Source organism: Neolamprologus brichardi, chromosome 15, assembly GCF_056152115.1.
Source record: "Neolamprologus brichardi isolate AB-2024 chromosome 15, ASM5615211v1, whole genome shotgun sequence".
Lineage (NCBI taxonomy): Eukaryota > Metazoa > Chordata > Actinopteri > Cichliformes > Cichlidae > Neolamprologus > Neolamprologus brichardi.
Window position 1 is genome coordinate 10,932,860 of NC_142118.1, and position 24,594 is coordinate 10,957,453.

The 24,594-nt window shown below is 42.3% G+C and overlaps 1 protein-coding gene across 5 annotated transcripts in view; it reads right to left on the reverse strand.

The window, feature by feature from the left end:
• The window catches only part of sash1a (SAM and SH3 domain containing 1a), a 165,006-nt gene that overhangs the window by 16,681 nt on the left and 123,731 nt on the right, over positions 1-24,594 (reverse strand). For 2 of the 5 annotated variants that reach the window (XM_006797044.3, XM_006797046.2), the window contains exons 3-12: positions 16,200-16,250; positions 16,044-16,093; positions 11,551-11,591; positions 10,593-10,682; positions 10,390-10,502; positions 9,259-9,357; positions 4,422-4,557; positions 3,170-4,146; positions 557-631; positions 213-356 (exon numbers count right to left, since the gene is read on the reverse strand). In XM_006797044.3, the coding sequence (XP_006797107.1) occupies positions 213-356; positions 557-631; positions 3,170-4,146; positions 4,422-4,557; positions 9,259-9,357; positions 10,390-10,502; positions 10,593-10,682; positions 11,551-11,591; positions 16,044-16,093; positions 16,200-16,250 (1,776 nt within the window). The remainder of the gene's footprint in view (positions 1-212; positions 357-556; positions 632-3,169; positions 4,147-4,421; positions 4,558-9,258; positions 9,358-10,389; positions 10,503-10,592; positions 10,683-11,550; positions 11,592-16,043; positions 16,094-16,199; positions 16,251-24,594) is intronic. The other 3 variants (XM_006797047.3, XM_006797048.2, XM_006797045.3) reach the window with 2 other exon arrangements.

Sequence of the window (24,594 nt, forward strand, 5' to 3'; positions counted from 1 at the left end):
TGTAACCAACATAAATACTCCCAACCCAGCCACAGCTGATGGACAGAATATGCAGCAGCTTACTCTGCAAACATCCTTTAGATGTGTACACAATAGGACTCTTTTTCAAAAGCCTTATTTTAAATACTAGGAAAAATAAGGCCAAGATAGGGACAAATGAAGCATTCAGAAACTGCATCCAGATCTGCATCCATGTTATATTTATGTCAAACCTGCTCAGAAGGAGAGCTGCTGTACTTCTTCGACATGCGCTTCCTCATCGTCTCTTTCACCGACTTGACTTTCTTGCCCAGTGAAATCCGAGACGTAGTGGGGGATTTGACCACTTCTCTGTATATTGCCTCCTGCTCTTTACTCTGTGATCACAAGATAGAAAAGCGAGAGCAGAAAAAGACGGAAAGACAGATGAGAGGAGACGGGAATGAGACGTTACAGATCGCACAGGGTACGACAAGGACCAAGAGAGATCCCAAAAACAAAAGGGAAATCAGCGCGATTAAGCGTAGCAGGAGAGTTTAGCTCGTGCTCTTCTGTTTTACAAGATGTTACCACTTACATTGGCCTCGTTGCCTGCGTTGACCACATGGAGGGAACGGTTGGACAGGTCAAAGCCTCCAAAGCTGCATGTTCTCTGAGGGAGAGCCAAAACACAATCAAATGAGTCACACTCACCAGGCCACGTTACAGAACTTCCCCTTCCACACCCAACGAGTCAACTCACAGTGATTCATGCTCGGCACAACACGGCAGCAGTTTGATTAATGCGCATGGATGTATGGTTCGCATATATGCGAGGGCATGATGTCATATGGGACTGCAGACAGCCAACAGACATGATGTAACAAACTTTTATACGAGCTCCTCTTTAAAATTGCGAGTTATTGCTTGGTCCCAGTCAAATGAGCTGTTATATTGTCGGCTCCGAAAGGTCCCTGATATGCTCGGACAACATTACGTTTTTCTTGATGTGCCTAAGCTACTTTTACATGTGGATATATATATTCCTTGCATCTCAACCCAATGCAGTTGGCCATAGTTAGCAAACATGCACAACATATAGAGCCAACAATATATTAGTCTCGCCAGAAACATTTTCAGAAAGAGCCAACTGTTTCTGCTGAGAGGACAGAGAAATGTGGATTTTTTTTCTCAAGATCAAAAACTAAATAAAGGCAGACACAACAGAGGACTTTGACACGTAAAGAAAAAATAAATTCTTTCATTTGAATTGCTAAGTTAAACTCTAAACACAAAGATGGAGACACGGACATGCACACAAAGCATCTGCCAACAACGCTCACAGTTCAAGTGGGGCACGTGATGGCATTTCCCTTTTGCTTTCTGAGCAATTACAAAACTGCTCAGCTCAACCCTGAACAAGCGGGCGAGCGGTGCACATTAAGAAAATGGCCTTTCTACTTTACGTTTAATGCTGCGATCAACGCCACAGCTTTCCAGGAAACATAACCTGTTGCAAAGATGCTCATAAATAAGCCTGAATGTGATGGTGGTGTTCAATGGAATGGACATGCACCCAGATAAAAAAAAAAAAAAAGATGTTTCTCGGAGATAATTACAGAGAAAGAGAAGAAAAAGAAAAATCACATCTGCAATAGAGGCACGGGCCAAAAAAGAAGACGAAAAGCAAAAACAGAAATAAGTGGATTCAAAGTTTTTGGATGAGAACGACCTCCAGTGACGTCACTAGAACACGATAGGATTCAGGTACCCTCAAAGCTGCAGGATAGCGCTACTACGTCGTTACCTCTATGTGTCACTATTTCTGCTGGTATACACAGATTATTGAGACACATGACTACTAGCAACGTGACTTTAAATTGTCCACCATTTTCGACATGTGACAGGGTTATGGTGACAATGCAGAGTCAAGGCAATAAGGCCAGAGTCACACAAGCCTAGAGACCAGTCCACAACCATCTGGTAACCATCGGTCGTCAGGGCAAAATTAGTATTCCCCATCTGGTTGGCAACAACCTTTTTTTGGTCACTAGCTGATTTCCGCCTGTAGGTTGCACGGCAGTGAAACTGTGACACAAACTGGAAACCAAAGACCGATTGCCTTCATATTAACCATTGCATCTTCTGAAACAAGCTGACTGCAGCACAAAGGCAGAACTTTTACTTTTCTGGTTTTCGTGGTAAGTTTTACTGCTGCTTTGGTTAGCAGTTAGCAAGTGTTTGCAAACAAGGTGGCATTTCTTATGTAAAATGCAGCACCCTTTTTGCGAGCAATTTTAGCTTAGTGACACTGTGGAACTCTGCAACCACTCTTCAACCAGTTGGGGAATAACTGGTGGTGTATCATGTCCAATATGGTGGACAACTTTCGATCAACGTGCAAATAACCTCATAACCTCACATGACAAACCTCTATAGGGAAGGTTTGCCAAAAAGAACTAAAATATTTAAAATTCCACCAGACTACTTTCATTTGGGTTAAAGTCAAAAAAGTCATTACTGGCTTTTTACAATCACTGTATGATGATTAAGGTTTTCTGACCTTTCCATCATTTTGTTGCTATTTACAGCCTTATAAATGTGCAAGACAATAAGTATGGCGACTATTATGTCACTGAAGTTCACCTAACGAGTCGACCCATTCAATACGTCTTTGAATGTTATGTGCTGCAGTTATTATGAGGATGAGCAGCTCCGAGCTTGTACAACATCCCCTGCACCCACAGGGATCAGTGCGACTACTGATCTGTAAGTGCATGTGTTCTTCAGGGATCTGACATTTATAAAAGGCACTTATAAAACCTCTGCTGTAACTTAACCTCCCAAGTAGGGCACTGCGCTTTCCATAATCATTTCATATTCAGCTGAAATAAAAAGGCTTGAAGGCAAAGGCATTCGCTTAAAGGTCACTGAAGATGGCATTCTTATAAGGGCAGTTAGGTCTGTCACTGATATGCCAGCTTTTGATGTTTTCAAGATAAAAGAACGTGTACAATACCTGCATGTTTCCACACACACTATATTAAATGGGTACGTTTAATATAGGGTATGTAACAGCTGACCTGTTATCTTATTTGTGTATGTTTGTGCGACATTCACCTATAAACCTCTGGGCTATTCTGCAACTTTGAAGCACACTGAGTCCTTCTCACACGAGGCGGCCGATTTAAACCTGTAGACCTAAACTCACAGACTTCTGCTGGATGCGCAAGAGCACACGCTTGGTGCAGCGGTCCACGCTGGCCGCCCACTTCCTGTCCGCCTCACGGTCCTCCTCCAATAGACAGCGCCGCTCAGCGCGGCTGAGTGTAACCGGGCGGACCAGCTGTGCCCAGTTGAGGTGACCGTACAGGCTCCGCTCTACCACATAGGTGATGTTGAGCTCACTGACAGCTGTTCGCCCACGCAGCCTGCGAGAGGGGAACACCCAGCCCCCTCCCCCACTTCCAAAAACCTTTGATTTGGATACATCACAGCGGACGGGGGAGGATGGGGTGACTGACAGTGGAGAAATGGGGGACTTAGCATTGCGCGAGCGCTGGTACAGGAGGTGCTTGGTGGAGTATGCATAGTTGGGATCAGGTTTCCGGTGCGTCCAGCTGCCGTGGTGCCGGCTGGCAGGTTGATGTTTGGGGCTGCCTTGCGGACCGTCATCCAGGGAGATCAGAAGGCGGGACTGGGAATGGGGTTTGGGGCGAGGTTTAGTCAGGCCATAGAAAGCATACAGGGCCTCGTTGCTACTTACCCCATGGGAGATGGAGTTCAGGGCCTTCCTCATCTCGCCATCAGTTGTGGAGCGTGACAGCTTTCCATCATCGTCCAATCCACAGCCATCGAGCTCTGAGAAGGAGGAGCCACTACCTGTCACACCAGGAATAGAGCCTCCCAGGGCACTGGAGCCCGCTGGGGTCCTCCTGGGGGGCCGGATAAGACCGTGGGTACTAGAAGACTTATTGAACGTTTTCACCAGCTTGTGTCCAGACCAGGTGTCCAAACTGCTGGAGGAAGGGGAGGTCGTCAGGCCATCTGTGTCTCCATCCAGAGAAAGCTGGTCATGGGTGAGTGAGGGCAGAGACGCCTCCTGGTGTAAAGGGGGCTTCTTTAGAACCCCAGTGTACAGAGCGGTGTTGTCCTCACAGGTGGGAGGTGTCTCCAGATTCAGAAAATCTAATGAAACACAAAAAGTCAGTTAGAAAGTTTGTTACTCAGGAGGGTTAGACAGGAAAGTCTGCCTGAGTTAGCTACCCATCAAAAAAATGTACATTCTTAAAATCTGAGAATCGGGAAACCCCAAAAACATTAAAACGCCTACAGCAGTTATTCATTGAAATTAATGTAAATCCAATTACATTAACATTATTTAGCTGGTTGGAGTGTGTAATAAATCATAAAGATAATCAAGTTATCAAATGAATATATTGCTGCCAGACAGAATCACAAACCTTCGGAGGCATGTTTCTTGCCCTCCTCCACCTTAATGAGTTTTTTCCTGACCCGGCGTGTCGAGTTAACCAATTTGTGAAGCCTTTTGAATTTCACAGAGTCCTCTGATTGCTCATCATCTGACTGTTCACGAGACTGGTGGAGAGAGAGTGAGAGAGTGATATTACAAAGAAGAAGACGAGGAAAGGTAGCTAGGGTCAATAAAAAGCAAAAACTAAATAAAGAAATACATAAAGAAAAAAAAGCTAACACTGAAAATTTCTTTCCAGTTCAGCATAACAATTCATGGTTGCAGTTGTAACAGAAACAGGTGGTTTCAAATGATTAGGCAGAGAAGGTAAAACACTTGGATGAATATGCTTTGAGATTTTAAGAGATCTTTTACAACGTGACAGATTGTGGAGCTCTGTTTAGGATGGTGGCAAAGTTAGTGAGGTGAGGGATGAAGGATTGGAGGGATGGTGGCACACTGCATTGCGTGAAGGTCATATTCAGTTGAGACATGAAATGCACTAAAACAACAAACCAGGTGGCATGTGATCTGAAGGAAGTGACACAACCAAATGATGTAATCAATCAGTATTTTTTTTAAAAAAAAATAGGTTATCTAGAGTTATGTTGCCTTCAAAGACTTTGTTTCAGAGGAAACCACTATTTAAACGACACACACAGACAACACACACAGGACTTTTTTTTACTCTAATTTCTATTTAATTTCACTTTTTATATATTGTTCTCAGTGTTATAATTTTTTTACATCTTTATTAGCATCATTACTTTCACTGCGATTTCATTGTTTCGTAGTGGTGATGTTTCGACTGCTGCGAGAACAGATAAAGCTTTTTGTTGTCACTTTCATGGAAACATGCTCCCAGCTCACATTCATGGGAACATCTTTTGCAAAAGGACAAAAGTGTATTTATCTTTTCCTACACATAAACAACCATATCTTTAAAAAAAAAAAAAAAAGTCACATACTTTCCATGCACACTTTTTTGAGTAAATTAACCCTCATGTGGTCAAGTGGGAAGAAAACTTACAATTTTCTTGTCCCCAAAACACAGAATATTAACATTTGCTTTTGTTGTACTAATGTAGTCATTTTTTAACCATTTTTTGTCAGTGTTTGAGATTAGAAAAGCATGCACACGCTTCTAAATCTGACAAGAATAATATGCATGCACATTTCTGCCTTTATTTTAACACGCAGTTTTATGCAAAGAGGAAAAAAAAGAAAAAAAAAAGGCTTTTCCGCCACCCTAAAAACAGACCACAGGCTTGGCGCAGACGCTGTTGACATATAGTCAGGATGATGTTAACAACTGTGGCTCGGTTTGAGCAAACATTTGACAGTGACCACAAATCCCAGACAACACCACACCAAGGCCACAACAACATGATGACTTTTCATTTTCTGCAGGTATGCAAGTATTACAAACCTTAACTGTTGCCAACGCGAAAAGGGAAAAACTACACATCATTCCTAAAAGTGTCATTGTGTAAGTCCGTGCTTTCCACTTTATCATCGCTTTCAGAGCTACGTTTTAGGTCTGATGTAACCCTTCTTATTAATAGATAACGCATGTCACACATGATCATATTTTTCATATATGTGGATATTGTGATAGACTGTGCATTTAACATTAAATCACTGAATGAAACTCCCACAGGAAAACAACTGTCCTGCACCTCTGCACGAATACAAGGAAGGCCCCAAGGGTCCGAAACATTATTTTCATCGATACATTTTTATACTGAGCTTGAGCAGTGTGCAGGATATTTCCTTTTTTGAAACTGTAGTCTTCTGCCATGTCTGCCCAGAACACCAGACCACTCGTTGGGTGGATGACAAACCTGCAGAAACAGGCTAAGAAACCCAATTCGACTGTCCCTCCAACAACTTAACCATGTTGGTCTGACTGCTGTGTTAGCTTTTTCTACTTGCCATTCACCCTGGGTGATGGTTGAGTGCATCAGTTTCATTAAATGCAATGTAAAGCAAGTCTTTGTTTAAAAAATTTGGAAAAAATGTCATTTTATCATATTAAGAACTATGTGCAGCGCTAATGCCCTAGCAACATCAGAGTTGAATGATGTGATTCTTCTTCAATTCTAATGAATAGAAGATTTAGAGGAGATAGTGACATAAATCCCAACCCATTCCCAAGAGGCACTATCCATTTGAATGACCACATAAACAGCGGAATAGGGACAAACTCAGAAAGAAAGCCTAGCAAAACGAGGACATAAATCAAGCTGGCCAAAAGGCTGCCATTTAAAACATGGGAAAAGTAAAAATGCAAACGGCGACTTTACAAACATCTATAAACAAAAGCTACGACTGAACGTCCTTTTCAGGCACACGAAAATGTCTCTGCAAATACAGAAAAAGAGCATTTACAAGAAAATCTAACAGTGAGCTCAGAAAACCAATAGAACTTACCACTATATTGGAAAAAGCAGGGCAGCACTTCCTGTGTTAATATTCCATAATTCAATCAAGCAGGATCATCAAATCCGTAGTGCCCTGAGCACATTCCCTCGCATGCACAATCCAAAATAATATCTGTGCCCCTGTGCACATGCCGGCAGACACAAATGCAGCCTGTTTAGCTCAGAGGAATGAGGGACTGTTTGGAAGGGTCGTGCTTCATAGCTAGCAGAGAAAAGGCATGTTGTGCATGGAGAACAATCCCAGCGTTTGAGCCCCTCTGACCCTGCCTTGGCCCCCAAATCGCTAATGGCCAGCCCTGGAATGCAGGTTCCGTTGCCGGGGCAAAAAAGACCAGAGAAAAACAGCATCGGGACGGAAGAAAAGTCACAGAGCAACCAAAAATAGGTTTATTGCAAACATTTCAGCTACAACCATCAACTGTATATTTGTGTCCGTATATAGCATACAGGAATGCACGGACGAGCAAATCTACTGATCTTGGAATTAACCTAATTCTATTCACTAGAGAGGAGAAAGAGCAGTATGTGACACCAATAGAGGCCCCAGCAGAGAAGAAATATTTCCTGTAATGGCCAATTCTGGAACATGGGGCAAAGGGAGATGCATAGCTCCCCCTTTCCTGGCCTTGGGGGCTGAGTCTTTATCTTAAGTCTCTGTCTCCCTAGTTTCCTCTCGGCTTCTAGCATTTGCCTCCAAGGGCCAAACTGTGTGTTCTGCTACACAATAATCCTTCAGTACTGTAACTCTTCCGTCCTCTCTCAAGTCTGTAAAATCCCCCAAATGATCAACCATCTTCCCACAGGAAGTGAGCCGCTAACAACAGAAAGTTTTAGGAGACTGACAAGCTGATCAGCATACTGCACTACATCAAAGAACCAGATAACAGATACAAGTTATGCATGGCATAATTGACCTATTTTTCCATGTGAATGGATATCATCAATCGTTACCCAGAAGAATAAATAATGGAGCCCCTTGATGGTGTGAGAAAACTGTTTGGCATGGGTCTTCATTCATAAAGTTACTGATTCAGTCATATAAAGAAACGGCAATGCAGATCTGATTTCCATATGAATGCAATCGTTACTTAAGCTGAGGAGTCACACGGGGTGAATGTGCAAAAGTCTAGAGCATTAGTCACCGATGCATGTTCATTCACTGAAATGAAAGAGATTATGGTACTCAAACTCTGCTTGGACTGAAATCTGTATTTGTCTGCAGAACAAAGGTGGATAAAGGGGAGAAACAGGACAGGTAACTGAGACTCTGGTGAAGAACCGATGCCATTTTCTTTTCAAAACAACATACATGTGTGCGGGAGTTATTTTCAGAGAGCTTGGAATTTTTGTGTTTGTATAAATTCCCTTCCTGCAAAGAAAAAAAAAAGTGGGTCACGCATAAAACATTCCATGCTATTCCCATGCGATGCCATACAGTACATTCTTTATCATCTGCGTGTTCACATACAACTGCCCTGACCACTGCAAGTCTCGATTCTGCATCGAGGCTGACCTCCATTTAAAAAAACACTCAAGCAAAACACACACACGTAGCAGCACATAATAATACACAAGCAAAGAAAAGAACCGACTGATTGTCATCAAAATCCAAACAGCGGCCAACAAAGAGGTGATTGTCGGCGCTCCTACCTCTGAACACATAGCCGCCGTTATGCAGCCGACTTTCGAACATCAAGTATCCTCAATGCTGAATGCTGCAAAAGTTTTGGGGAGGATTTTGTGTGCCTCTCCACTTGGCTTTCCAAAAGTTACAATTACAACCAACTGATGTAAACAGACCTGCCCTAAATTTCCACAAGACAATTTCCCTGTCACTGCAGCAGCCAATTATGACGTTTCTTGGGACAATTTTCTAATGAGATGCCCAGGCGAGGATTAAACTGATGACTAAAATATGGAAGAGGACTTTCAGTGAATTGCACAGTTCTTGTTCTGACTGCCAAAAAAAAAAATGAGCAGAGCCTAAGGAAAACCAGAGTTGAGCAATGAACTGGAATGTTCAGAGGCAACATCAATACTACTAGGATGCACTTGACATGGTGGAGAGAATGCGTATGCAGAGGCAGTTATGTTGTAGTTTGGCTATCGAATGCAGAACAGAGAGAGAAATATAAAGGAAGAAAAAAAAGGAAATTCAAGAGTAAAGTTGAATCATTCACATTTGGATAAACACATACATTCACATATATAATCAACTCAATGTCGCTGTTCTACATCCCATCCTTCTCCTGTGAAAGTTTAAACTCAAAGTGAGAGTGGCTGAGGTGAGAGTGTTAAGAAGAGGGAGAGTAAAAGGGAACAGATCAAGGCTTTGATAGGCTGGGGTAACGGAGGAAGGGGCAGGGGTGAGGGTGTACTTACGTTGCAGTTTGAGGACTGGTTTAGATTGGGTGCAGATCCGTCAGCCCACTCTGCAGTGTCAGTACTGCTGGACTGTCTGCTGCGCTCATACTCCTTCAGCTACGTGGAGAAGAAGAGGTCAGAGAGGCAGAGGAACAGGGCGGGACCACCCACTCTCACCCAGCATGCTATGTCTCACTATATACTAGACTGGAAAACATCAGCAGTGTGCATTCACGAGGATAAAATGGCTACTATAGGTTGTGAACTGACGGCTGAGGTCGGTGACCATGAGGGAAATTAGCAAGGTTACTGATTTTTAAACAGGTCTCTGCATCCTTTCACCATTTTTTTTTTCTTTTTCAGATTCTATGATTGGTTGGACAGAATGTCAATCATAAGACAGGTAAAATCCTCCAATTTAAAATCAACATCCTGGAAGAAAATAAAAAGACATGTAAAGGGAAAATTAACATCTGCCTTTGGGAGAGCAATCCAGTCTTCTAACTCTGATGGCCCGGCATGCTACCCAGGAGAAAAGCATCATAAATTGAAACTGACAGAAAGGGAGGAGATGAAGAAAAAAAAAAAGAGACGACAGAAAAGTCACAAACCAATCAACAGATATTGATTGAGAGTCAGATCAAAATGAAAGTGCATTGGGGGAAAAAATGGATAGGACAGCCAAATGAATATCCTCCACCATGTCCAACTAAAGAGAAAGACCACAATGCACCACAGAATCCCTCCAACAGATGGGGCTATTGAGCTACTATGACCGTCAACCTCGCAAGTATGAGCTGAACAACACACCCACACACTCCAAGAGCTCTCACCCCAAAATCCCTGGACTCCTCAACCTCTGGAGACACCATTAAGTCTGGAGTTATGTGTGTGTGCTGTGTGTGTAAAGAGGACAATGCAGGCGCAAAAAAAAAAAAAAATATATATATATATATATATAGGGAATATATATAGGGTAAAAAGGGAGGGGGTTGGTTAGTAAGAGTAAGTCGTTTTAGAAAGCCAGAGCTGCTGAGGGAGTATGGAGAAAGGGAGGGTTTAAAGAAGATTACAGCCCATCAGTCGTTGGGGCATGAGGGTCGATGAGGGAGGGGATAAAGTGCAAGAGACAATGCGGGAGGTTCCTACCCGAGCCAGAGCTTCTTCTACGGTGATCATCTTCTCTTTCACCATCATCATCAGCTGGATCCGCTCCTCATCGCTCATGGTGATCTCGCTGGCCACATAGCCAATATCTTCTCCTGATTGTGGTAAAGACCAATGAGCGAAAAGGAAAACACGAAGCAACAAATATTCGGTGAACCTAATGTGTACAATAGAGCCGCACAAACCTTTGGACGTCTGTCGTACAACGGGTTTGTGCTGAGATTTGCGGAAGTTCTGCCAAAAAGATTTGTTCTTCTTCTTACTGTCCCATTTACCTTAAAGAAGGAAATAAAAGACGAGGTTACACACAAGCAAGAAAACATGACCGGGTTATACACTTTGCTGTTTCAGGAATACAGGAAAGAGACTGTTCGGTTCAGTGTTTCAGTGCTTTAAATAAGAAAACTAGGTCAGTCAAAACAACTCAGTTATTAAACACTAGCATGCACTCTACAATGGTTAATCCTGTAATGGAATTTCATTAGAATTACTCTGTCTGAACTCTGTCTAAATGTCCGTGTCTTTTAAACCACAGCTTGAGTTTATATCAAAGGCAAACTTGACGATCCCACTATGACATCATCAGGATTTTACTTCTCAAATCTGACAAACCTTCTCCTGAGCACAGGAGACAAAATATAACTGTTTTCATAAGAGCTCTACCCATGACTGGAATGTGTTTAACTCTAAAATGTTATAGGTTTACTAAATTAATTAATGTAAAACTAAAATGCAATATTACACTTCATTCAAACTTCTGCTGCCTCATCGTCCAGACCTGAGAAGGTGTGAATAAAGATGCGAGTATGATGCTGGTTTTAGGTGTGAGAGATCCTGAGGTTAAACCCCACAGGGTACCCACTTATGCTTCCACCCTGCTTGATGTAGGACATGCAAAATGATATTGGAGGTTTACATAAACAGGTATTTTGCCTCACCTACGCAACCAAAATCGAAATCTGAAAATAACGTGTTAAAAACAGCAAGGAGATTATGGTTACCCTAAAAGAGCATCAAAACGTAGTGACTATCCCACAGATAGTGTCAAAAATAGGCAATTTAGCCCAGACACTTTGCACCATTACTGGAAGTCCAGCTGTGTTCAAGGTGGCATAATTGTATATCGACTTGAAATCTATTTACCTCCAGATCCATCTTCAGAGCTGGACTTGTGTAGAGACATTCTGAAAGAAAACAGAAAAATATCACTGTTTAAAAAAAAAATGAAAAATTTACAGTGTCTCTTCTAATCTCAGCGAACCACATAAAAAGTACACTGATGCTCAGCGACAATTATAAATGTTCAGGGAGTGGGTCTGCATTTCCGTGTATCCACCACTTGGGGTCAGTGATGGTACTTGATGACTAGTGATTTAGACCAGGCTCCTGAGGCTTGAGAGGGAGAGGGAGGAAAAGAGATGTGGATAACGACACCCCTGCTGCAAAAACAAGTGGGTAAGATGAAGATGGCAGTAATACAGAAGTGTTTAGGAGCAGTACAGAAAGCAGGAAGGTCAACAAGACGAATGGAAGAACAACCATTTAACAGTGGTGTGCAGATTGAAGAGGGAAAGTAAGGAACTGAGGAATAGAGAAACAGAAGGAGACAGAAGGGGTAGGAGGAGGAGGAGAAACCACAGGGCAGACTCAGCCTGTTTGTGTTTCCACTTCCCTCCACAGGATAGACAGTCACGAGGAAGAGAGATGGGAGACTGAAACTAAGGGCATAGAGAGAGATAGAAATGGAAAATGCGTGAGTAAAAACAAATACCCCAATGTGCGCATAAATCTGTCTCAAAAAAAAAGTAAAAGCCTCTAGTAAAACATGAACTGCGGTGTTCTGATGAAAAAGCCATGTATGAGCAACCTCTCGCCATTTTCTCGAAAGTTCAGCAGCATGTTGGATCTCAGCTGACTCCCTGGTTATGCAGAAGTTGACAAACCACATCAAGAACTCTATTTTTGTCTTCAAAGTTGTGAGTTATTGAGTTTTCATGCAAAGTTTGCAAAATAGAGGCCCTGTGACAACACTGTAAAGGTATGTTTAGATGTATAATATAGTGTGGGAGTGATAATGAGTGGTGCTGGCTGCACACTGTAAGCTGTTCTTTCAGTTAAATGGAAATGAATCACAGGGGGAACAGAGTACTTTAAATTTATCCAGCTGATAACTTAAGAGACTTATTAAGCTAATCTTTCTTCTGAAGGCATGTCTCGCTCTTTTACCGTCACACACCCGTCTGTGAATTCAGCCAACTGCGCACGTGCATACAGCTGCTGAATCACACACAAAGACAGGTGGTTGTCGCTGAAGCATCATGAAAGAGAGTGACGGTATCAAAACAAGATGAACAGGTCACTTTTCCTCTCCAGTTGGTACACGGCCCTGTATGCGCGCGCATGCGACCACGTACATTTGTTCAAATATGGTAGCCCTTGTCTAGGTGCAACGGGAAATCTTTGCACGGCTTAAAGCCTGGCTGCCATGGCAACATAATGAGATGCTAATTGAATGGATGCCTGTATGGTTTACTCCTCTGCTCCCCCTCCCAGACAGGCTAGGGCCAAAGCTAATGCTAAAAGAACTCCCTCAATAGAAGCTTTTCTGTAGCGGCATCGTCAGCCCCCACCCCACCTTCATGCTCTATAAATTAACCTCCCATGCAGCGCACAGACACATGCACTCACGCGCACACATCCGCTCGCTAAAGGAGCCTGAATGTCTTCCAAAAGTGTGTTAACCCAGCATAGTGTGGCTAGGCAACTTAATTGGTTTAACCTTAAATCTTTGGCATGCCTTCCTATTTCAATTCTCCTCTCTGCAGTGAGAAGGGAACATGTAACTGCTAACAAAGGTACTGTATAACATACAGTATCTCTACTTTGGGTTGAACCTGTCCAGGACAAGCACAGGTTGCTTCTCATGATGTGTGTACAATATGAAAATTAAAGTTACCATGTGTTTGCTTATTTAAGCCCATATTCACTATGCGTGAATGCTTGGTTTGCGCTCCGAAAATGATGTGTTTGTGAGTAATTTTCAAAATGATAAGCTGCAAGTACCATTTGTGTTACAGTACAGGGCTTCGAAACTACTGCAGATATGTAATATAGCTCATATGCTGCGTGACAGAGGTGCTGTCTAGAGCAGATGATGATAAACCAGCACATGGGAAGATTTGAACACAGCTGTGTGAGCTCATGTTTAATGGCATCTTACTGCCATTTTTTTTGTACTGCGCTCAGGTGAAATTACGGGAATGGACGCACGTTTGTACACAGACACTGTGTTTTTTGTGTGGTTACAAGCTTGGCCACCTGGAGCAAAGCAATCCCCGGTGTTCTTGACGAAACAATGAGAGGTGACAGTATGACGGTAGCAGTGTCCACAGGAAGAACAGAGGGACGACCTCTTTAGGGAGTCAGAGAGGTCACCGCAAAAGGGAAGGCAGGAAAATAGAAAATTATGCGCTTAGCTGAAAAAGTACACGGATTTCAACTACGAGCGCACTTTCCTGTCGTTCAACTTGCCGTCTACTTTGTTCAACTTAAGGCTACAATATTCACCAGCACAAGGTAAATGTGCTGACAAGGTGCTTTAGTTTTCCAACGTGGTGCTGTTGTTCTGAAACCGATTCTTCCATCTGATTATTGCGCTTTCCAGCAGCACAGATGCCTCTAAGCGCACTACCATTTTCAAACCCAGCTGGAGCCGGCAATTCGTATATTCTGTTTCTGCATGTGCCTTTTCATCAAAATCCATTTACCTCTTTTTTTTAACCTCACTGATAAGCAAGGTGCCCATTCTGCACAGCAATATCCACCAACCAATCAGCTTCCAAAAACAGGATGTTGCAAACTTGAACCTTTCAGCCTTCTAGGAGCTCTCTGTCAACACCACTTGTAAATCCGGCACAATCAGAGCTGTGCCCACGTCTTGCCAACAAAGTGACATAGAAACAGGGAAAAGAAGGGTGACTCCAGCCCCTGGATGAAGACTGAGAAATCTTATCTGCCTGCTATTGTCCCGCAAAGAGGCGACAGTGGGGTACCCGTGCTTGTGCGCATGAACGTGCAAGCGTGCCTTTTGTGCGGCTGTAAGGAATCGGGTCCCAGGAATGCACGGGGCATGCCTATCGGTCTGCCTGCACATGATAAATCACTCCACCTGAAATCCATTCACCATGGTGGAAAGTGGACAATGGACAACTTAATAGAGAAGAGAACTGGGGTGAGTGGGAGCAGACAGGCTGCCAGTGACTGATAGATTAAAACAAAGAGGGTTATTACAAGTGCGATGTGGGAAGTTTTGTAATTTAAGAATAAAAACTCAGAGAATGGTAGGTTTACAAGTTATATTATACACACACACACACACACACATACATATATACATATACATATATACACACACACACACACACATATATATATATGAATATATTTATTGGTGATGGTAAGGGAAAGAGAAACCATGCAATGCATGAGAAAAAAACCAGACTGACAGTAAGAAATTGGATAATATAGTACAGTTAGGGGCTCTTTTAGGGTCTCTTTCAAACAGTAGAGAGACGTCATTTTGACATCTGGATCCCATCATCTACTGCATTTGTCTGTGCAACATATAAAGCCATGGGAATAGAGATCATGTCTGCGGTATGCACTTCGCTGGTCATCACGTGAAGATGGCAGCTCCACCGGGGCTGATTACTTTCCTAAAATTTGGGGGTTTTCTTTATCACTACCAATGACCAACACTGCCCGAGGAGCCTATTTTGTAACGAGGTCTTTACTAGACAACTCGTCATGAGGAAACAAATATATTCTTAACATTCCGTCTCATTTATCAAACATACGTGGCCATAAAGCGACCGTGTGTGCGCGATCAGGCCATTTAGCCAACCTCGGCCAACTTGGATCGCTTTAAATTTGCATAGCATTGTATAACAGTGACCTCATGGTGGGCACACATACTTTTGTGTAACAGGATCCAGTAAAAAGGAACCCCACCCATGCCCAGTTCCATCCTGCTCTTTCGTTCATGCTCTTTTGCTCTAATCTTTTGGCCATCACCCTCTCCGTCTTCCCCCCTGTACATCGCAGAACACAAAGGCAGGAAGGAAGTATAGACGGCCTGGAGAATAGAGAATGGCTGCTGGTCCAAGCGAGTCAGCCAGAGGAAGCAGTCACTGGGTTTCCTTTAACTGCAGCAGCAATGTGAGCAGAGAAGCATGGAAGACCAACTACATCTTTTTCGTCCATTAGTGCAGATTGCTCCTTAACTTTAAACTCTCTTGAAAATGACCTTCTAAATAGTCAGTGGGTAATGTTTTATTACCATCATTAGAGCAAATCTGCACACGTAAACTAGCATCTTCTGCTTTTTAAAAAAACCCCAAAAAACCCCCCCAAGGTTCCACATATAATGTCTGAAGCTGTGTGTATTTCTCTCCATATTTAGCCGTGGACATGAAGAAAGTGTGATTTTGTGTGCAGGCATGCACAGGTTGATATGAGCCAGACACAGGCTGCAAATTGTTTGGAAATGCAGCAGACAGACATCTCAATCCAAGCATACTTCATAGATGCGCACTTGCTACAGTCACATTTTATCAGGGACAAAAATGGAAACTTACTTTCTGTCCGTTTCAGGAGTGGACACCTCGCTGCTGAAGCCTAAAGATTCCTGGAGAGAGAGACAAGGAAGAGGGTGGAGGCACGTGTCAGAATTTTGGTAACAATGACATCTGACTGTATTTCAGTGCTACTCTTATGCAGGTGTCTTCGCCTACCTGGATCTCATTACGGAGCTGCAGAGAGGTGCTGCTTGGGTCTTGTTTCTCCTGAAAAATTAGATGGGGAGGAGCGAGAAGGTCAAGCATCACGATCCAAGAGGCAAAGGAGCAAATCACAACACCGGGAAAGTAAAACATTTCTTTAAGGAAAGCTAAAGACGAAAGGATAAAAAAAATACAGCAACAGTGGAGGGAATGCTTCACAGTGCACTCGTGCATGTACAGATGTTTTGTTTTGTTTTTTAATTATTGTCAGAGTCAGACATATTTGAAAAGGCGTCAAAACAAACACAAGCACGTGTGTGTACACCAACAACTGCTGCTAGGCAAGTCACGACTTGCTTCAGGCGCCCCAGTCTGCGTGAAACGTTCTGAAATGTAACTCGGCAACTGCAAAATTGGCTCCGTGTATCTGATTTTGTAATGACAATTACATCAGTAAACTCCCTTCACTCAAGACAAACACCTGCTAGTTTGCCTCTTATCTTACATTAGAATACAACATGCCATATTTGACTAACTGCACAGGCAAACATGCAAAACAGACATCCAAACCTGGCTGAGCTTTGCTCGTAAATTTAACGGTGGCTTTCACTACAACTGTACAAAAACAATATAAATCACATTTATTTTTAAACTCTCTTTATACACAAAATGTTGCCAAGTTTTTCCAGCTTTTAAACTCGCTGTCAGTGTGTTTGCACTACTTGGCTGGAGCTAATGAATGTGTCTGAAGCAGGTGCATTTATAACAACTCCAGATACAGATGTGTCTTGAATAAAGTGCTGAATAAAGACAGACACTGAGGCAGATACCATCACAGCGAGTCTGCAGCAAGATTTTAACTTGCAACGTGTGAGTATTAATAGCCAATTAGACTCGTTGAGGGAATGGCTGACTACATAGTTCTGGCAGCGCTCTTGCGTCCTTTTGAACTGTCAAGCAGGAGATAACATGACTCCCTATACTCAGACTTGCCCAGTGCTACCACTGTTTTTAAACTTCAGGCCATTAACCAGCACAGAAACAGACACAGTCAACAACTTGTTTAAGGCTGGTGAGCATATTTTTTCAAAGGCTCTCAGGCTTGAAGACCCAACATCAGGACAAAGCTCTTATTTGCTGAAGGTCATACCCCTACTCGTTGCACAGTTATCATTATGTGACTTCACTCTTAATTTGTTGTCATCCCTTCTATCATGTGAGTAAGCAAGACTGGAAAAGACCCCATTAGTTGCCTTAATTTGCAACATATGTAAGAAAATGTCAATTATAACATTGTTAAAACTACTAATGAAGCACTAATAAATATTCAGAGTATGCAGGGCTTGGGGGTCTTCAACCAGATGGGTCATCCAATTACAAAAAAGGTGAAGACCCTCGTGAAGACCCCTTTGGTTTGGGTCACTGTCAGCAACATTTATGAGATTTATCAGATCCACCTAAGAACAGAAACCAAAATCTAAGGCAAGTTCGCACTTCCACTTTCTTTCTGTGTGACCTTTATTATTTAGCAGTTCATGAAGAATTACAGGAAACAAGTCCCGATGTAAATGCTGATATTACATTTTTATTTTTGGTTATTTTGTCTGTCCTATTATATTGAAATTGTCCAGGATTTCTTAACACATCTAAAATTAAAAACTATTTCCCCGTCTATCTACAGAACTCTAAGCTTTCCGTTACACTGGCTCTCTCACTGCAGGATAACCAACATGATGTAGGGGATGGTTGAGGGTTGCTTGGACTGTCTTGACTTCTACAATGAGTAAAAAATTCTTTATTATAAGCCCATTAACAAAAGACAAATGTAATCTAGAATTTCCCCGAAATGGAGAGCGGGAAAGGAAATTGGCATCATCATCCTGCATCTCCACACCCAGGTATTAAGCTGTAGGACAGAAGTCACGGGAAGCGTAATACAGACAGTTTCCTACAGTTAAGAGAGTCACGCTTCCTAATCTGGACGACCTCCAGTTTAACCTTTTTATATTCATATAGTGGTTGGGGGAGTGCAATCCTTCAAAGCTGTTGCCCCATGAACATGAGTAAGGCATGAGCAAGTGTATTAGTCAGGAGTGACATAACTACCTTTAAGCGTTCTTTGGAACTTTGGAACAACCGTTCCAAAGTTGCAAGTCAAATGAGCAGAGGACCTGAAGTGCTAAAGTGGCTTAAAGCCTCTAAATTAGCCCAAGTCCCACGATAACCACACACAACTGAGAGGTGGCTGTAAGGATTTTAGCGAGACACTAGTCCTACTGGCCATTTGTGTATTTGTCTGTTACTTCAATCAACGAGACAGAGACATGTGACTGGAAGCTTCTTCGTGAAGTAAATCAAGTCATGTCGGAAGACCATTTAATTTGTACATCCCAGGGAATATGGGGATTCCCATAAGTCAAAGAGCAGGTACACATCTACAGTCGTGGAAACTTGTTTCTACAGTCACCAAGCTGCACGTAAGGAAAATCTCAGAAAGGTCTGTTTGTCTTTTTTCTTACAAAGGCAGAGATTACGAGAGACAGACACAACACATTCATCCCTTAAGCAAGCACCACTTTGGCAGCTCTATTTAAACAAATGAATTGTTCAGAATATTGTGGATCCACGTTAAGAGGGAGGGGCTTTGTGAACGAGGAGTATACTCCCATGCAAACACACAGTACACAAACGCTTTCAAAAAGGTAGTGGTTGGCTGGTTTTGCTATCAGATCCTCTTTGCGGCTTCTCCGGACAGCAGCAACAGGACAGATATCAGTTTCACCAGTGGGTAACTGTAAGCACCATGCCAGCTCGTTGTAAAAATGATTTAATGTACAATGTCTCTGTACTGCTTGGATATTGGATAAACACAAAAATACAGCCGGACACAGACCCTGGCATCGCCACATTCATTCCACCACAGACATAAACCCAGTTCAAGGAACATCTACACACATTCACACATCTCGCCCCCACTTTCACACCCACTAAAAGACCTAAAAGACACAATGTGGCTCTCTGTTCCTCCTACTCATCCTCAGCTTCCCTTTATTTCCTGTCTGTGCGTGCCATCTCTGACATGGAAAGAGAGTGAAAAGCTGAAAAGATGAGTGAAAAACAAACAAAACCTACATGTTGTTCACTCTCCGCTAGAGATCTGTGGGATTAATCTGTCACAGAGCAGGATGTGATGAGACAAACAGTAAATGGTTCCAAAAGTAAACCTCCATTTCTCTCAGACACACGGTTAAACGATGAATAACTTGCTGACACGGTTACTTGAAAGAGAATATCAAGGCAATCTGTGTTTGAGGCGGTGCCTACGAGCGTGTGTGTGTATAAAGCATAGATCCCAAAATGCATCCCCCCCAGAGGGAGCAGGCTATCCTTTACACGAACTTTGCAGAATAATCTTAAGATGCTGCCCTACTTACCTAAAAGTGGCATGTAAGCGTGTGAACGTGCATGCGTTTTTTTCCCCCTTAGATGTCCAAAGGCGTTGCTTGTGCATGGTTCGCTTTGTGTGTATGTGCGTGCAATTGTGATGGGAGAACGATTGGTTAAGCATGACTGAATTAAGTTAAAATGAAAGGGAGAAAGAAGGGAGAGCTCTGACTAATGAGGATCACGATGTCTGAGCACAGGGAAACTGGCATCGGAAACGTCTAAACCCTAACACACAAGCGCTACTGAAAAGTGACTTTACTTCCAAAAACCACATTGCTTTCCATCATTAACCTGGAAACTACAACAAAGTTTAGCTTCGCAACAGGAGATCCAGATATTTTTTTTTTAATTAAAGGGAAAGCTTCAAAATACAGATGAGTGCTAAACACATATTCCATTCACTGCAAAAGCCTGTTGAAGTCACTTTTACTTCACCAAAATTACTCCCAACCTCAGATGGAAAAAAAGGTGTATGTGTAGCAAAAAGACCAGGTGGCGTAGTGGAGGTAGGCCAGCTGGCATGGCCGAGTGAACCTGGGTGGGCAACTGTAAGTAGCCCTGTAGAAAGATATGTAGTGGAACAGGTACCTACTGCAATCCCTGAAAAAGACGTTAGAGGTGGAACTAGTACAAGCCTGCGGGACTGGCTGTTCTGGAAAATCCACACACACACACACTTGTGTTTTCTGAAATTCAACCACGCCGCACCAATCAAGCTGCCGCTTGCCTAAATGTTTTTACGAGAAATACATTAGCACACCAACATCTCCATCCTCTTCCTTTCAAGGACGTCTGGGAGAGTGTGTGTACGTGCTCGCCACACAGGGCTGCATTCTTTTATAGCGCGTGGAGCATTCCTCAGCTTTGAGAATCCTCCTCAGCTTTGGTATTTCAAAACAAATACCAAAGTTATTACAACCGATGTCCCATTAGTGACAAATAAATCACAAAATGCATTTAAATATACCACTTGCTTTCCACAAGGGTTTTGCCAATAATAAAAAAAACACAGCGGCACGAACGTCCTTTGAAAGCAATCTTACAGCAACAAAGTCTCTGCTGTTTGAGCGTGTTTGACTTTGCTATGTTTCTAGGCAAAAATCTGAGAGTAGAAAGGATAAATAAGCAGCAGAGTTCACAACACGGTTTGTCTTTCCTCTACACTGTAGTTTTAACCCAGCTGAACTGACGCACTTTGATGGTTTAACTTCATGTGGGCATTAACCACACGGTTCCTCGTCTCACGGTAAAACAAAACACAAGTCCGTGCCTGAGTCTTGACCCACGGCTGTCAGGCAATTCAGGTATAAAACAAATAAAACGCCTTCCTTGAGTTAGCAGGTTACGATGAACAGATTTATGATTGATAGGATGTTTTGTTTATGCAATTATCTAAACTTATCCTCAAAGATATTACCACACACAGCAGTGCAATGTCTCATTATGGTTAACAGCAAGTGTTAAAATGTTTGCCCAACAACCACAAACGCCAAAATGAGCTCTCTTGATTTATATTTAGCGTACTTCATTTGTACTATTGTGCTATGGTTAGAAAGTGATGTCAAAATAGAGTTTGGTATTTCTCTCCCTTGGCCAGACAAGATTAGTCATCCAACAACCAGTCCCTGCATGTTTAAGGGATCCCTCCTCTGGTGTTTTATGTCTGCGTTTTGGCACTTTTTTTTCTTCCCTTTGAATTAAACTAAATTTGCACTGACATAACTGTAGCGTGACTTTGTGTCTGCCAATGGAGACAGCTTGAATAACTTTTCCAACTGCCTTGATGTTGAAGAAACAAAAGAAGAAAAAGACAAAAGTTAACTAAATGTATTTACTTCAACTTCAGATGACTTCTATGGAGCAGTACTTAAAACGATCCTCATCCGCTTCAGAAACCGAAGAATGTCATATATTGCAGTTGTTAGCAATGATAATATGCAATGATAATTTATGCTACTTCAAAGCCACTGGTTAAAACCTTTACAAACTTCTGCCTTGGTGCCTTTTAAGAATCTGTCTACATCTAAAACAGATCTGCAAACCAGTGATTGAATTGTGCTACTAACCAAAATTGGGATCATTTCCTGAATCTGTGGGCTGCCAATCATTGTTTTGTTTTTTATTTGAGGTAGCCTCTACCATAGCAACCGACATCACTGTTTTCAACATTGGGCCAAGCACATTTTCGTTGCCATCCTGAAATTTAAAACTCACTTTTTAAAATTATCGTAAAAATAAACTACTATAAAGCACCTTCTATTTTGAAAAACAAATCATGTTTATGGTTACAGATGTAAGGTACATTAGGACGGTCAAATGCATCTACTTTATTCTAAAATATAACTAAATCCTTTGTATTTAGCTAAGAATTAGAACACGGAAGACAAAAATGTTTGTAACTGAATCCCGGGCGAAAAAAAAAAATTCTTTATCCTTCTGACCTGACCTTTTACTGACCCGTTATTAGAGACAACACACTTTATTAAAACAGCTGAATATATTGCTCTTTTCCAGCATTTCCTGTCACTCCAATAATAAAAATCCTCACGCAGCGTCCGAACGCTAATGTATAAGAGCGCTGGGAAACTGCGAGGCCGTCGTGCTAATCCATATCCACATTCCCAAAGAGGATGTTTATTTAACCCTTTGTACCCCACTAATTCATAAAACTACCATAGAGTCACAGAAACAACTGAGAGGAAGCCACGCAGAAAGGAGGTGCATCGATAGCCATCTAAGAGAGAGCTTCCGTCATCAACTCTTAATAGAGAGAGCCCCTTGCTTTGCAACAACACAGACAGCCATCACTGTGTTAAAAGGGGCACAATGCAAGAGCAGGCTAATAATATTGTGCAAGTGGGAAAAAAATCCAAATGTTACATTTCTCGTTACTTTAAGGAAAAGAGCCCGAAAAAACCAAAAACCCCCAAAACCCCGAAAGAGAAGCTGAATGGTTCCCATCATGAGCAAACTCGCCGTACCAAGAGTCAAGTTGAGAATGCTTTGGAGAACAGAAACTTAAAAATGCCGCCTTCTTACTTTTTGGTGTTACAATGTTGACCACAACAAAACTTTAGACAGTGGGGCTTTCGCATGGGAATTTTCCAGTAGCAAATATCCAGTCAGTGTTTTCCTCAAGTTATATTTAACCTGGAGTATGAGGACTTCCATCACAGATTTACTGGCAACCAGACAGCTTTCATGGCGTCTTCTCCGATACCACATTTATCTCAACTTCAGCCTTCTCTAGTACAGCATTGCAAACCAAGAAAGGTCAAAGCTTTACCCTAAAATCTCTACTACATAGATCAGATCTGAACTGAAAAGCATATAGTAGGAGAGATCTGACAAAACAAGTTACCTACTAGTAAAAATAATAATTTAAATCAATAACTGATCTATAAATCTGACATTATCAAATTAATACAATGGCTAAAGAGAGGTGAGCCTTATGGAGTCCTGTCTGCTTTACCATCCACCTCCACTAATAAAATCTGTCTCTATTAATGTGGCTCTTATGACCTTGCCTAACCATCTGGCACTGGTCCCAGGGGTGACGACTGCATGACGCTGGCTTGCAGCCACTGACTTCTGGACACACTTCAAAAGCTGTAACAGTCATTTTGTTACTCTCTTTCTGACTGGGTGTCCGTTGCTCTATCTAAGCTCATTCTCAGTTCATTTAGTGTCCTGTGCTCTGTCTCGGTACACGCCTTGTGTATTACTTTCACAATGCCTCTTAACAATATTGTCTAAGAGAAGAAAAGTTTGTCTTAATCCGTTGCATCCTAGAAGGATTGGTAAAGAAAAGACTGTTCTGGACTTGAACAGCACCCAAAACTAATTTTAGAAAAAGGCCTGCACTCAAACGCAAGGCAAGGTTAAATCCATATAGTGTGGGTTGATACTGCACATTTGAGAGCTCTTGATAAGGTGTTGTCTGACCTATATCCCCTCCTCCATGTATTTTTCTTCTTTTCTTCTATATTTTGCTGCCAAACTCTGCAGAGTGGCAGGACAGCTGCAGGCTCTCACATACTCCACTCCTCCTCTTCATTCCCCTCATCCTCCTTCCTTCTCATTCTTCCACTATTCATGTCGTTAGCCTCCTCTTGCACTGGGCTTCAGGCTCAGGTCCCACTCAGCACAACCCCCAACCCCTCCCCTGAGCCTTCACAGCTTCCTTTTCCCCTGTTTTAAGAAAGAGCTTCCCTTCAAAACTAACAAAAGAATGCCCGAAAGGTAAGCACAGATCAAAGTCTGCAGCCAAAGAGACAGCACTTAATCTATAATAAGATGCAAAATGCATTTAGAGTCTATCATGAAAGCGGTGACAACTGGATGTCTGAAATCATTAAATGCACAGCACAATAAATCAGCTGTGCCTTTCAATGCAAGCTGAGCCACATGGTCGCCTTGGAGCAAGAGGGGCCGCCTATTAAACTGGAAACATGTAATGACAGAAAAACATGCGGAAAAATGGGGAGACAATCGGTACAAGGTCTAAAATAAGAAAGTCTAACGTACAACAATGTGTGCAAAGTATGTGGATGGAGAGCTGAATCATTGTTTTATCGGGCAATAACACTACTATGTCTGACTTTCTAGCAAACGTGGTGGAGAGCGGCAGCTAGCTTAGCAGAAAAACAGAATTGACCATTTGTTTTTGTGTGTGTTTGAGAATTTATTTGCCCAAGTTCTATTTACAGGGACTTACTGAATTGATCTTATACTAGCTCTTGCAAGCATGTGGACCCATTGGGTTGCACGCTGCACAAAGCTAGGCCCTCTGCAGCAGCACCAGCAGCATTCCATCATAGATTTACTTGCAACTTGGCAACCAATGAAGTGTCTTAGTATCCTACATCTCTCTGAAAAGGACTTGTAGTGGTGTTCAGGCACACTGGCCTCGGGGAAAGACTTGGACATTAACACAAATTCATCTTGTTTGTTCAGTCTC